This window comes from Elephantulus edwardii, unplaced genomic scaffold (genome assembly GCF_000299155.1).
Source record: "Elephantulus edwardii isolate Elephantulus edwardi_28Jun2011 unplaced genomic scaffold, EleEdw1.0 scaffold00105, whole genome shotgun sequence".
NCBI lineage: Eukaryota > Metazoa > Chordata > Mammalia > Macroscelidea > Macroscelididae > Elephantulus > Elephantulus edwardii.
Genome location: NW_006399855.1, coordinates 1,676,919 through 1,691,001, shown reverse-complemented (window position 1 = coordinate 1,691,001; position 14,083 = coordinate 1,676,919). Strand labels below are relative to the sequence as shown.

Below are 14,083 nucleotides of genomic sequence, written 5' to 3'. Positions count from 1 at the left end.
TATTTTTTAAATATTTTTCTGTCATCTGTTGTGCATTTTTATTTAATATGAATCTGAGAACTGAAGGAAAGGTGCCTGCTCAAAGGAATCCAGTGTGACTATTTTAAACCATTGTGTTCAATCTCAGTGTTCCCATCTGAATATTCCATTGTATAACTGTTACCCTTGTAGAAAGTCTTGTGACAGATGTGAAGAGTTTGAGGTTTGCATCTCCCCTAGAGATTATGAGGCACCGAGGACAGAGACAATTTATTCCACATACATCACAATTTTCCAAACATTGAGAAGGACTACCAGGAAGTAGTTAACTAAGAGGTAACAATGAGGATATTCATATACTTCAACTTTCAGTTGCTGGGTGTGCCTATCTCACATCACCCTCTTAGGTTCTGAAAAGGACCTTTTTCCTCTTGAGTGAACTGGAAAAACCCAAGACAGAAATATGGATCTCTGTGAATTGAAGATAAGAGAAGACAAAGCATTCAAATGTCACCCTCTGGGTGGGATACACCCTGGGTTAAAACCTGATGTCCTGCAAGGCCTGGGCGGTTTCCCATGGGCGGGGTGACGCAAAGTGGCTTCCATGGCTCACCCCACTCACGGCCTGTTGACATTTACTTTTCTAATCTAGGCACATCACGTTCTTGATACTGGTGCAAAAAGAAACCACCAGACCTACTCCTCGCCTCTCTAAAATTCTTTAGCAGGACTCCCTAAACCAAACAGTGTACCTGGCCCGCAGGTTTGGAGCGAGGTTCCACCCCAAACCCTTTCAAGAAAGGCCGGTTCTGAGGGGCGGGGCCTGCAGGGGCGGGGCCTGCGGAGGGGCGGGACCTAACGGGGGTGGGGCCACGAGGGGGCCGGGCAGTGGACTAGAGTTTCATTTTGACCGGTTGGGCCTAAAGACTTTTGTTCTGGTTCTGCCTGTCTTCCATCTGGCATCTGAGCCTCTTGGAGTACCTACGACCTCAGCCCCCGGGACTACTGAGCTTTTTTCCCTTGACATCGGGAACCAGCGACGTCTGAATCCCAGAGAAGATTGTCTTTGGCTGTCATGGCCGCGGCCATGGGTTTACGGGCCTGCGGGGCGAAGTGGCCTGGCTGGCGCCTGCGCTGCCCGTGGTCTCCGCTCACCGCCGGCTTCTGCAGCCGGGGACTCACTGGGGCCGGGCGGCCGGAGCCCGAGCCGCGACCTACCAGCGCGCGGCAGCGGGACGGCATCAGGTTAGCCCCGGGCCGCGCCTGGCGTCTGCCTTCTCCTCTGTCCGCTGCCCTAACTGGGGAAGGGGCCCGGGCAGAGGTGGCCGCGCAGGCCGAGTACACTTGGGTTGAGGCCCTCTGCCACTCTCACGTTCTCCCTTCACTTTGGATTCTGGCCTCCCAGGAAGTCTGACGTTAATTTCTTTGAAGGACTCCCAGAATACGAGTTACAAGAGGTGTCCTTTGCACGTGATAGCACGTGGAGAAATTTAACATTCCCTTGGATGAGCCCAGTTTGCCTCTTAATCCCCTAAAGCAATCCAGAGTATAGGGCTTTTGGTTCAGTTTTTGAGAAAATATTTTTGACCCAAATCTAAGCTAGGGTTAGGTTTAGCAAAGTTTCACCTCTGGCTGCCCTCCCTCAAAAGTGGAGGAGGGCCAGGAAACATGATTAAATACACTGTACTAAGTTTTGTTCTTTGCTCAACAAGTCTAAAATCCTTGGGCTAAATACCTTTACGCAAATTGGACGATCAAAGGTTGGAGGGTACCTAGTGTGACTTTAGCATGTTCTTTCTAGCAGAGGTATAAAAAGGAGGACTGGTTGCATGTCCAAAGTTACAAAAGCAAGTTGTTAAATAAAATATCCTTTACTTTCCTACCCTGACAAGTATACGTTAATAAAACTTGGCAGGCATGTTTGAATTCATAATCCTCAGATATCTGAAAAGGGCAAAGAGCCAGCCCCTAGCCTGCCACTTTTTGCTTTTCTTCTCAATATAATTTCATTGCTCCCTTTTTGCTCCCAGGTCCTCTTTTCTCCTCAGCAAGGGCTTTTGCACACAAGTCTTCAGGTACCCTAATCAGCCTGTTCCTATTCTTTTATCTTCTCATGCACTACAAACAGCTTCTTTTAGCTGCTTCTTTCACGTAGGCATGCCCAAGAAGAGCAGGGAACCCGGAGCAGGCCAAGGTTTGGTTAGGGACAGAGATTTCTAAGTGGACACATCCCAGTACTCATTGAACACCTTATTCTACTGGAAGGGGGCCGAAGAAGAGCTTTGCAAGAGTATAGAACTCCTTGTCTACTTCTGGTATTTTCACTTTCTGGCAAGATCAATCTGATATCAATAGTGATATCTCTCAATCCCTGACTTCTTCTGAGTCCAGCTTGAATTTCTGGCAGTTTCTGCCAATGTACTCTTTAAGCTGTTTTTTAACTATCTTCGCCAAGATTTTGTGTGTGATAAAAATGATATTGCTTAATAATTTCTAAATTTTCTTGGACCACCTTTTTTTTTAATGGGCACAAGTACGGATCTTTTTTATTTGTTCGGATAGGCAACCATCTTCCAGATTTCCTGGCATAGGTGAGTAAGCATGTTAGGTGAATTTTGGCAGAAAGCAAAAGATATTAGAAAAATGTTTACTTGTGTTTCATTTACCATGCAAGGGCATCTGACGGTGTGGACCATAGCAAATTATGGATTGCATTGAGAAAAATGGGAATTCTGGAACACTTAATTGTGCTTATATGGAACCTGTACATGAAGCAAGAAAGAAGCAGTGGCTCATACAGAACAAGGAGAAACAGCATAGTTTAAAATCAGGAAAAGTGTGTATCAGTGTTGGATCCTTAAACTATATATATGCTGAGCAAATAATCTGAGAAGGACTACATGAAGAAGAATGTACCATCAGGATCTGAGGAAGATTCAACAACATTCAATATACAGATGATCTTGCTTGCAGAAAAAGAAGACTTGAAACTTATTAATGTAGCTCAAAGACTATATAGCCTTAAATACACACACACACACACACACACACACACACACACACAGATACACTTAAAGAAAATAAAAATCCTCCTAACTAGGCCAATAAACAACATAATACATGGAGAAAAGAGTGAAGTTGTGAAGGATTTCATAAATGGGGAAAAGTCTGCATTGCCAATGATTTAATTTTATATTGATTTGCAATGAACACTCATTAAAGTTGCAGTCAAGAAATCAAACTATGTGTTTCATTGAATAAATCTGCTGTCAAGGACCACCTTAAAATGGTAAAGCACAAGGATGATACTTTGAAGAGTAAGGTGCACCTAACTTAAGTCATGGTGTTTCCACCTTCTTTATAAGCATATAGGGACTTCTCGTGGTATAGTACATAGGGAGTTGTGTTGCTAACTCAAAGATGGCAGCCATCTCTTGGAGTTCAAATTCACCTGTAGCCATGAGGGAGAAATATAGAGAGTTTTCTGTCATGCATTTAAATAGCCTCCAATAATCTATTGGAGGGTCAGCTATGAATTAGTTCTACTCAATGACAATGAGAACATGGAAGAATATTGTATTGAACATGGACTGCCAAAAGAGCAAACAAATCTATCTTGGGGGAAGTGCAACCAGAATGTTTTTTAGAAGGAAGGATGCTGAGACTTCATATCCCATATTTTGTGCATATTTCAGGAGGGGCAGTCCCTGGAGAAGGAAATCATGCTTGAAAAAATAGAGGATCAGAGAAAGAAAGATCCTTAAGGAGATAGATTGACACAATGACTGCAACCATGAGTTTAGGTACAGCAGAGATTGTGAGGATGGCAGAGAGATGGTTCATACATGGGTCACTATGAATCAGCACCTAAACACTGTAACCATTTTTCTGCTCCTACAAATCTGGTTGTGTCTTGTCAGGCACCTGGGTTCTGGCATGACAGTCAGATGATAAAAAAGGCTCTCCAGAGTTAAACATGACTTAGGAAAGTGATTGAAACAATCAAATGCTGGAAATAATTTCCCAAGAACCTATTGCTGTTGAGTGAATTCTAACCTATATTGACCCTATAAGGACAGAGAACAGCCTATAGATTTCCAAAGTTATAATCTTTATGGAAGTAGACTGCCATGTCTTTTCCAGCAGAGTAGCCAGTGCGTTCAACCTTCTAGTTAGTAGGCTAATGCTTAACCACTGTGCCACCAGGGCCCTTAGACATTTTCTAGAGAAAAGAAATGCCCAAACCAAGCTTTAAAACAATATTGTGCCCCTGGCTGGCAGAAATGGTTAAGCTCTAACTACTACCTAAAAGGTTGACAGTTCGGGCCTACCCAAAGAAGTCCCTCAGAACTAAGTCCTCGTGATCTATTTCTGAAAAGGCTCAGCCTTGAAAGTGCAGTTTGCTCTAATAAACATGGTTTAGCCATGAGAGGGGAATCGTAATGAATTGTTTGTTTGCAAAGCTATCCCTTTCAAAAATAATGCTATCATTGAATGAGAGCCAACTATGAGTTGTATACTATGTTAGGCATTGCGCATTCATTGCCCCTGATCCTTAGAATACCCTTCAGGTCACATAATATCCTAACTTTATAGTGATGAAACAAGTTCAAAGAAGTTACAAGACCATTCATTCAAGGCTACATGGCTAATAGGTAAGGACAGAAAATCTGTCACCAAGTTATTTCTACTCTGTAGTGTCATCTTTCTACTCACCAGTTAGGTTTAAAAGAGAATGGTAAAACAAAAGGATTAATCAAACCCCGCCACTAGACAAGATGTAAATCTATGGCAGCTATATATTCTGCTGGAATTAGCTCTGAAAAACAGAAATGCTGTTTCTTGCCATCAATCAAAAGATTCTTGTTAACAGTCTCTCACTGCATGGACCTCTTGGTGGTACAATGCCAACTGGAAAGCTCCTTGGAAATTCTCTGGGGAGCATCTCTGGAGCACAATTGTAAATGAAAAGGCTGTGTTTATATCACATCCCCCTGTGGTAACCTCACTCTTAAAAGAGATTCCTTCTTGCCTTTGGTAGTCTGGGTCCTGCTTGAGGTGTTAAGACATCACATGTTTTGAATCAAGATAACCATTCAGAGAATGGTAAGATTTTTAGGCTGTTTTGAGTTAGTTGACAGTTAAATAAGGAAGAGATAGACATCTAGGGTGACTAAAGTTTCCAAGACGAGTGAATGGTTGCGCTGAGATAAGGGAAAGAACAAAGAGGTAAGTTTTAAGAGTTAGAAGTCAATAGATAGCTGAACAAGTGGAGCTGGAGCTAGAAGGGAGATCTGACTTAGCACTAAAGAACAGAACTTGGCAGCCCAGAAGTTGCACTTGATGCCAAGAGCATTGGTAAAGTTGTCCAGGAAAATTACTTGGATCAACAACAACAAAAAACTATGCTATAATATTGGTTGCAGCGCATAATGACCCTATAATACAACAACATACTGCCTTCAAGTTGGAACTGACTTATAGTGACACTCCCTTGCGTTTCTTGGGGATTTCTTTTCCCCACAGAGACCATGGTGGACCTGAGCCTCCAGACAGGCATGACCTTTAGATTAGCAGTGCAACATTCTACAGACTACACCACCAGAGATCAGCGACCCTGTAGGACCTTGCAATGCTGTAAACAAAAATATTAGGGGTTAGAATCCACCAAACTAAAGCTGGAAAGCCTCCTACCATAAAGATTTACAGCCTTGGACACCTGATGTCAAGATGCTGAGTTGAAAGTGACTCACCAGCAGTAAGTTTGTGTTGTGGAAACAGAGGAACCAAAAGCTTAATGGGACACAACAGATACTGCTGAGCTGTAAGGGAATTTTTTTTTAAAAAAAACACACATTTTGCCTGCTGCCTTAGAATCTAAGCATATGTGACTGATGGAATGGCAGCTTTTCATGTTTGGTACAGCAAGCATACTCATTATTTTATTGAAAAGTTTATAAGCAGTTTCTCCCACCTTCAGCACAAACAGAGGTTTCAAAGGTAAATCAGTTGCAAGTAAATTTTGTGTTTAGAAAAGAATATGTTTATGAGAAACAAAGTGTTGAGTATCACAGCCACCTGAAGATAGTCACAAAATTGAAATGGTAGTCACAAAATTGAAATGGTATTCCAAAGAGAATGGTTATCTTTATTGTATTGAAATAAATGCACTCATCAAAGCTGTTTTCCAGAAGACAATGGCACAGAATGCTATTTATGGAGGCCCCAAGTTGACTAATAGCCGTAGGAATACCAGATTGAAAAAGGAATAAGAAAGGCAGAAAACATGTAGGTGGGGAACAGATACAAAATATGTAACAATAGTCTAGTGTTTGACTTGTTTTCTATTTCTTGTAACAGCAAAAATAAGACATTTCTGGGTAGAGACAGTAAGATGACAATAAAGGTTATTTTGATCAGCATGTGGGATACCTTAAAATAGCAAACAGGCCCTTTGAATATCAGTTTTTTCGTTAGGTAATATGTCCAGAAGAATCCTCTTGCTGTTTAGTTTTGCCCTTTTGTTCTTCACATATCATTCCATTCTCAGTCAGCATGTTTTATTTTACAGAATTACAGGATGCGAGTAAAGGGGGGGAAAAAGATGAAAAACTGGTGTCATTGGCATGAGTACTGCTGTTGCCCATTCCCTGGGGGAGGGGCATGGGAGATTGTTTTCATTCTTGGCTTCTTTTCTAAACTTGTTCTGAAGAAAAATAGGAAGAAATGAGTTGAAGGTAGCCACCATTTTTCAGATTGCTGTTTTCTGCCGGTGTCATACAAAGCTTGTGTCCTCTCAGTATGGGCAGTGATGATTTTGGAACTGCTGTGACTTACCCTTTCTGTGGAGGTGGCAGTAATCTTTTTGACAGCAAACCTGGCAGAAAAGAGAAACAAATCAAGGAAAGAGGGAGGGAAACCAGCCTGCATCTCAGTCTTTTCCGTGTTTTGACTTCACTGTAGCTCTGGAGAGTTGACAGACCTATGAAAATGGCACCAAGCACCAGCAGTTCTTTCTCCTTGTGTCTTTAAAATAGTTTCCAAATTAAAATGAAATTGCAGGGGTCCTAACTTGTTTTGACTAGTGCATGACCTGGTAATTATAAAATGTTCTTCACAGGAAAATTGTCTTGAGCAATCCAAAGAAGAGGAATGCATTGTCACTTGCAATGCTGAGATCTCTCCAGAGTGACATTCTCCATGAGGCTGACAGCAAAGATCTGAAAGTCATTATAATTTCAGGTATTCCGTTATTATCTATGCTCAGTGTTCTGCAGTGCTCAGAAAAGATATCTTTCAGGTCTTTGCTTAACTGAGGGACATTTCCCTCTATTAACTAGAGAATTGTTTTTTAAGTTCTTTTATAAGAAGATTAATTGTAGAGACTTCTTATGCATTTGAGGCCTTAGTCCTTACATTATTGACTGCAGGAATTACAGCAATGATGTCTATTCACTGAAAACATGTATCTTTTCCTTTTTGTCAGATACTAAACATTGCCACACTTGGCTATACTAATCTTCCTATCAAAATCAGAGAATTTTATTTCCAGAGTATATTATAGACTCTTCTTGTTGTTGTGTACCATTGAGTTAGAACTGACCCATAGATGGCCCTCTGGCAGGGTTTCAGAAGCAGTTAATTGCTTGGGAGGAGACTGCCTATCTTTCTTCCACAGAGCAGCTGGTGGGGCCATGAACTGTATGCCTTCAGGATTGCAGTGCAGCTTCTTGCCACTAACCCTCTAACCCTTTGGTAGACCACCTACTTAGCCACGACTTGGCTACTAGGGCATTTGGTTAGATTGGCTTTTCCGATCTTACCAAGATTTTCAACTGGTATTTGCAAAGTCTTTAATGGTGACAGAAATTTGCCTTATTTTATCCTATTTCTGCTTTTTTTTCCCCAGTGAGATTTATTTCTGAATTATCTTTGATGATGATCATAGTGGTGGTATAAATAATCGTAATGACAGGATTTAAAGAATGCAGAGAAAATAAAACTAGATTCTTCTCTGTTGTGGCTTTTTCTCCCCCGTCCCAAATTAGGACTTGGTTAAGGATTGGTATTTCTGAAAGGCAGATGCTCAGAATACTACCTTCTTTCCACTTGTTGAAGATAATTTTTTAGGTGTTTTATAAAGACAAGGGAAAAGAAATTAGAATTTGTAGTAATGAGGAATTGTGTTGTTGGAGCAAATGCAGCTAATTTTAATTTTATGTATTTTGTTATTGAGAGCAGTTAACTTTTTATCTCCATGATTCCTCCACTTGTAAAAAGGGAGTAGTATCACTTGTCAAAATAACAACAAAAGCAAAATAAATTTCTCAGTGGAATTATTGTAAATGACAACAGTAACAACAGCCATTTCCTGAGACCTCTCTTGTTAACATATGAGCCCGATGGCTCCCAACTTCTCTTTATGCTGTGACCTTCCAGATTCCAGCCTCTATGGATGGAAGTGGTCTGTAGACTAAATGACAAAGGCATTGCCAAAGGCTTGGCTTGGCGATTTTGATAGATTTGTATGAGATGACACATTCAGGCTAAGCTGAGTTTAAAACTAAAAATGTGAGGTCAAAGAGAAGACATCAATTCACCTCAGATATTGAACCTTTTATTTTTTAATTAGATATTTTAATTGGTTTCCATTATGGACCTTTTAGTGTACAGAAACTTCAACTGGCATTTTCATCACAAAAGAATGGTGTAACTTTTCAACTGACTGGTATCTTAGCAAAACTGAGTTTTAAGTGTAAGTGTCCATAGCGTAGATTACTTGCTAAAATAATTTTTTTTGTAAACAAGTAAGTGAACTTCTCAACACTGGTTATTTAAAACTCTTTCTTTTCTTCTTTTTTTAAAAAAAAACCCCTGTAGCTGAGGGGCCTGTGTTTTCTTCTGGGCATGATTTAAAGGAACTGACTGAAGAGAATGGCCATAATTATCATGCTGAAGTATTTCAAACCTGTTCTGAGGTGAGCCAGACTGACAGTCCACATTGCAAATCCCTACATGATAACATTAGTAAATACTGAATTAGGCTCTGAGTTTACAGATTGGATTTAGTCTATAACACCTAACCATGACAGAACTACTAAAAAGTCCATGGTTAATGATAAAACCTGTATCTAAGTAATTATTTAGATTTTTAGATTACTAGATTGTTAATAAAAATGCTATTAGTAATTTGCAGTTGGTTTTCTTTCATTCCAAAGCCAAGAAAATGAATACAGTGGTTCTGATACCAGTTTTAGAAAGAAATACTATGAGAATATTAGGATTTTTTAAAATTTAAACTAAAACATGTGATTTTAAAAATTATCTTACAATCCTTCTTTAAACTTTTCACCATTTCCTAGGAGGAAAATTAACATTCATATTTCTTTCATCTTCCTTTCAGTCTCTTTAACCATTTGTTGTTGTTGTTGTTATGTGCCGTCGAGTCACTTGCAACTCATGTTGTTGTTGTTATGTGCCATTGAGTTGCTTGCGATTCATAGAGACCCTATATACAACAGCCCTAAACTCTGCTCTATCCTGTGCCAATCTCATTGTCTCCAACACACTCATCCCAATTACCCCAGTCACTGAATCAATCCACCCTGGGGGTCTTCCCCTCTTGCGCTGTCCCTCCACCCTCCCAAGCATGATGTCCCTCTCCAAGGACCTGTCCCTCTTTACAACATGTCCAAAGTATATCACATGAAGGCCCAGAATCCTTGCCTCCAAGGAGCAGCCTGGTTTAAGCTTCTCCAGGTTGAATCTGTTTGTTTTCTTGACAGTCCATGGTACATTCAATACTCTTCTCCAGCACCACAGCTCAAAGGCATCAATTCTCCTTCTATCCTTCCTACTCATTGTCTAACTCTCTGATGCATAACAAGTGATTGCAGAGACCATGGCCTGTATCAGACGCACCTCTCTCCAAAGAGACACCATTGCTCTTCAGTACTTTGGAGAGGCCCCTAAGAGCAGACTTTCCCATGGCAGTATGCCTTTTAATTTCCTGGCTACTGGTGCCAAGAGTGTTGACTGTGGAGCCAAGCTGACTAAAGTTGTTAACAATCTCAACCTCTTCACCATCCATCCTGATGCTGCCAATTGGTCCAGTGGTGAGAATCTGTTTTCTTGACATTGAGCCTCAATCCATACTGAAGGCTGCAGTCCTTGACCCTCTGCAGCAAGCATTTCAAGTCATCCTCAGTTTCAACAAGCTGGGTTGTGTCATCTGCATAATAACGCAGATTGTTAATAGATCTTCCACCAATCCTGATGCCACACTTCTCCTTCTAGAGCCCAGCCTCTCTGATAATCTGTTCTGCATACACGTTGAAAAGGTATGGAGATAGGACACATCCCTGGCGTACGCCTTTCCCAATTTTGAACCATGCAGTGTTTCCCTGCTCTGTTCTGACGACTGCCTCTTGGTTCAAGTATAGGTTTCGCATTTAGAACGATCAAGTGTTCTGGGATTACCATTCTTCTCAGAGTCAGCCACAGTTTATGATCCACACAGTCAAACACCTTTGCATAATCAATGAAACACAGATAGATATTCTTCTGGTATTCCCTGCTTTCAGCTAAGATCCATCTAACATCAGCTACAATATCCCTAGTACCACAACCCCTTCTAAACCCAGCCTGGACTTTTGGAAGTTGCAACCCATAGCGACCCTATATACAAGAGCCCTAAACCGTGCTCTATCCTGTGCTAACCTCACTGTCTCCGACATACCTACTCTCATTACCCCAATCAATGAATCGATCCATCTCATCAAAGGTCTTCGTCTCTTGTGTTTGTCCCTCCTCCCTCCCAAACATTATGTCCCCTCCAAGGACTATCCCTCTTTGCAACATGCCCAAAGTACATCAGAGGAAGCTTCAGAATTCTTGTCTCCAAAGAGCAGGCTGGTTTCAACCCTCTCCAGGACGAATCTGTTTGTTCTCCTAGCAGTCCATGATATTGTCAACACTCTTCCCCAGCACCACAGCTCAAAGGCATCAATTCTCTTTCTATCACTGTCCAGCTCTCTGACACATAGCAAACAATTGTGAAGACTATGGCCCGGATTAGGCGCACCTTAGTCTCCAGCCTAATGTTGTTGCTCTTTGGTACTCTGGAGAGGTCCCTAGACAGCTGACTTTCCCAATGCAATTCGTCTCTTCATTTCCTGGCTGCTGGTACCAAGCATGTTGATTGTGGAACCAAGCAAACTTAAAACTGTTAACAATCTCAATCTCTTCACCATCCATAATGATGCTGCCAATTGGCCCAGTGGTGAGAATCTTTGTCTTCTTTATGTTGAACTTCAATCCATATTGAAGGTTGCCGTCCTTGACCTGCAGCAAGCGCTTCAGGTTCTCCTCAATTTTAGCAAGTAGGGTAGTGCCATCTGCATAATACAGGTTGTTGATGTATCTTCCTCTAATCCGGATGCCACATTCCTCCTAATACAGCCCAGTGTCTCAGATGATCTGTTCTGCATACAGATTGAAAACATATGGAGACAAAATACATCCCTGGTGAACACCCTTCCCAATTTTAAACCATGCAGTGTCTCCTTGCCCTGTTCTGACAACTGCCTCTTGGTCCAAGTATAGGTTTCACATAAGCACAATCAAGTGTTCTGGGGTACTCATTCTTCAGAGTCAACTACAGTTTGTTGTGATCCACACTGTCAAAAGCCTTTGCATAGTCAATGAAACATAGATAGACATTCCTCTGGTACTCTCTGCTTTCTGCCAAGATCCATCTAACATTAGCTATAATATCCCTAGTACCACGACCTCTTCTGCAGTTCTCTGTTGACATGTTGCTCCAATCATTTTTGGATAATTTTCATCAGAATCTTGCTTGCATGTGATATTAATGATATTGTTCGGTAACTTCCTCACTCTGTCAGGTCACCTTTCTTTGGAATGGGAACAAATATTGAACTCTTCCAGTCAGTCGACCAGCTGGCTGTCCTCCAGATTTCTTGGCAAAACTTAGCACATCCAGGACAGCATCTGTTTGTTGAAATATGTCAATTGTTATGCCGTTAACTCCTGGAGCCTTGGTTTTTTTCCAATTCTTTCAGAGCAACGTCCTCCATCACCACAGGCTTTTGCTCATACATTGTTTCATGAAATTCTTCTGTGTCAGCCAGTTCTATCTGGTACAGTGACTCTGTATACTCCTTCCATCTTCTTCCTTTCCCCCCCTTTTTAGTCTAGCATTTTATTGTGCTTTACATAAAAGTTTACACAGCAAATTTGTTCTGCAGTCAGTAAGTCACAGACAAATTGTTCTGTGACATTGTCTATAATCCCTGTAAAGGGTCAGCACTCTCCCCATTTCCTCCTTGAGTCCCTTCATCCCTTTCAGTCTCATATAGTTAACTGTGTCCTAAGGAGATCCTTCTTCATAGATGTTACTCTTCCATCTTCTTTTAATGCTTCTTGGATCATTTAACATCCTGCCCAAAGCAACCTTAATTATTGCCACTCATGGTTTGAATTTGTTTTTCAGTTCCTCCTGCTTAAGAAATGCTGAGTGAGTTCGGCCCTTTTGATTTTCTGACTCCGGCTCTCTGCACATTTCATTATAGTATCTTGCTTTGTCATCCCAAGCTGCCCTTTGAAATTTTCTGTTCAGCCCTTTAATTTTTTTCTTTCTTCCTTTAGCTTTGGATTCTCAGCGCTCTAATACAATATTCAGAGTCTCATCTGACATCCATCTTGGTCTTTTCTTCCTCTTCTGCCTTTGTAATGATCTTTTGCATTCTTCATAGACAATATTCTTGATATTCTCCAAAAGCTCATTTGGTCTTCGTTCATTGGTGTTCAAGGCCTCAAACCTGTTCCTGAGATAGTTTTAAAATTCGAGTAGAATAGATTTAAGGTCAAATTTTGGTTCCTGTGGATTTGATTTTATTTTCTTCAGTTTTAGCTTGAATATGAGTAGTTGGTGTTCTGTTCCACAATCAGCACCTGGCCTGGTTTTCACAGCTGATATTGAGCTTCTCTGGTAATTCTTTCCACAGATGTAATCTGTTTGATTCCTATGCATACATACCATCAGGTGAAAGCCATGTTTATAGCTTGCATTTGTGTTTCTTATAAAAGGTATGAGCAAACAGACATAGAAGAGAAAGAAGAGCAAAAAAAGTGTTGGATATTTAGAAATTTGTTAAATCAATTCCTAAAAATAAAATAAAAATTGAATATAGAATCCAACTTCATTGGATTCTAATACACAGGGAACTCTGTGTTACAGTCCTAAAGGAGCTGCTAACCCAAAGGCTGTCTGTCTCTGGTGGTCTGAAATCAGTGGCTCCTCAGGAGAAATTCTGGTTGTCACTTCCGGTGGGACTTAAAGCCATGAGAATCCAATGGAGGGTCAGCTATGAGTCACTTCTAACTGGATGGCAATAATAGCATACACAGTTCACTTGAAGAGAATTTATTTGACACCTCTTATTGTTGTTGATTTCCTTAGAGTCAAGCACGATTCGTAGTGACCCTAGGAACAAAAGGCCTGAAGCCTTTTCTATAACTATCGACATTTATCAAAGTTCGTAGAGTTTCCAGAGGCATGTTGTTTAGGAAGTGGATGCCACTCCTGCTTCCAAATTTGGCACCTACTCTATATATAATCCTTCCAAGATATTAAAGGAAATATAAGAAACATATCCAGCCAAACTTAAATAATAAGACACATACTTGAAAAATTTAGTTCCCTGCAATAAGATTACTTTATTTTTCATTCATTCATTATTTTAAAAATTATGTTTAGAAATTTCATTCAGCAGGTCACACTCAGTTTATTTGGTGACATTGACTCCCATCGTCAAAAGGTAACAACACTCTTCTTCCTGGTGTTTGTCATTTTTCATTCATTCCTTTTTGTCATTTATCAATCAGCAAACATTTTGGCCATTTTTCATCAGACAATCACATGATTTATTGTGCCAGGAATGACAAATTGAAGAAGAAGGCTGTTACATTTATAATCAAAAGGAACATTTCAAGATCTAACCAAAAATATAATGCTGTAAATTATAGGATACTACCCATAAAAAATTGGGGAGTACGCCAGGGATGCATCCTATCTCCATAC

General features: G+C 40.6%; 1 protein-coding gene across 1 annotated transcript in view; it reads left to right on the top strand.

The window, feature by feature from the left end:
- Window positions 1-1,054: 1,054 nt before the first annotated feature.
- LOC102849640 (enoyl-CoA hydratase domain-containing protein 3, mitochondrial-like) overlaps window positions 1,055-14,083 on the top strand; it is a 56,135-nt gene continuing 43,106 nt past the window's right edge. The window contains exons 1-3 of the mRNA XM_006891844.1: window positions 1,055-1,224; window positions 7,100-7,221; window positions 8,860-8,957. Coding sequence (XP_006891906.1) covers window positions 1,055-1,224; window positions 7,100-7,221; window positions 8,860-8,957 — 390 coding nt within the window. The remainder of the gene's footprint in view (window positions 1,225-7,099; window positions 7,222-8,859; window positions 8,958-14,083) is intronic.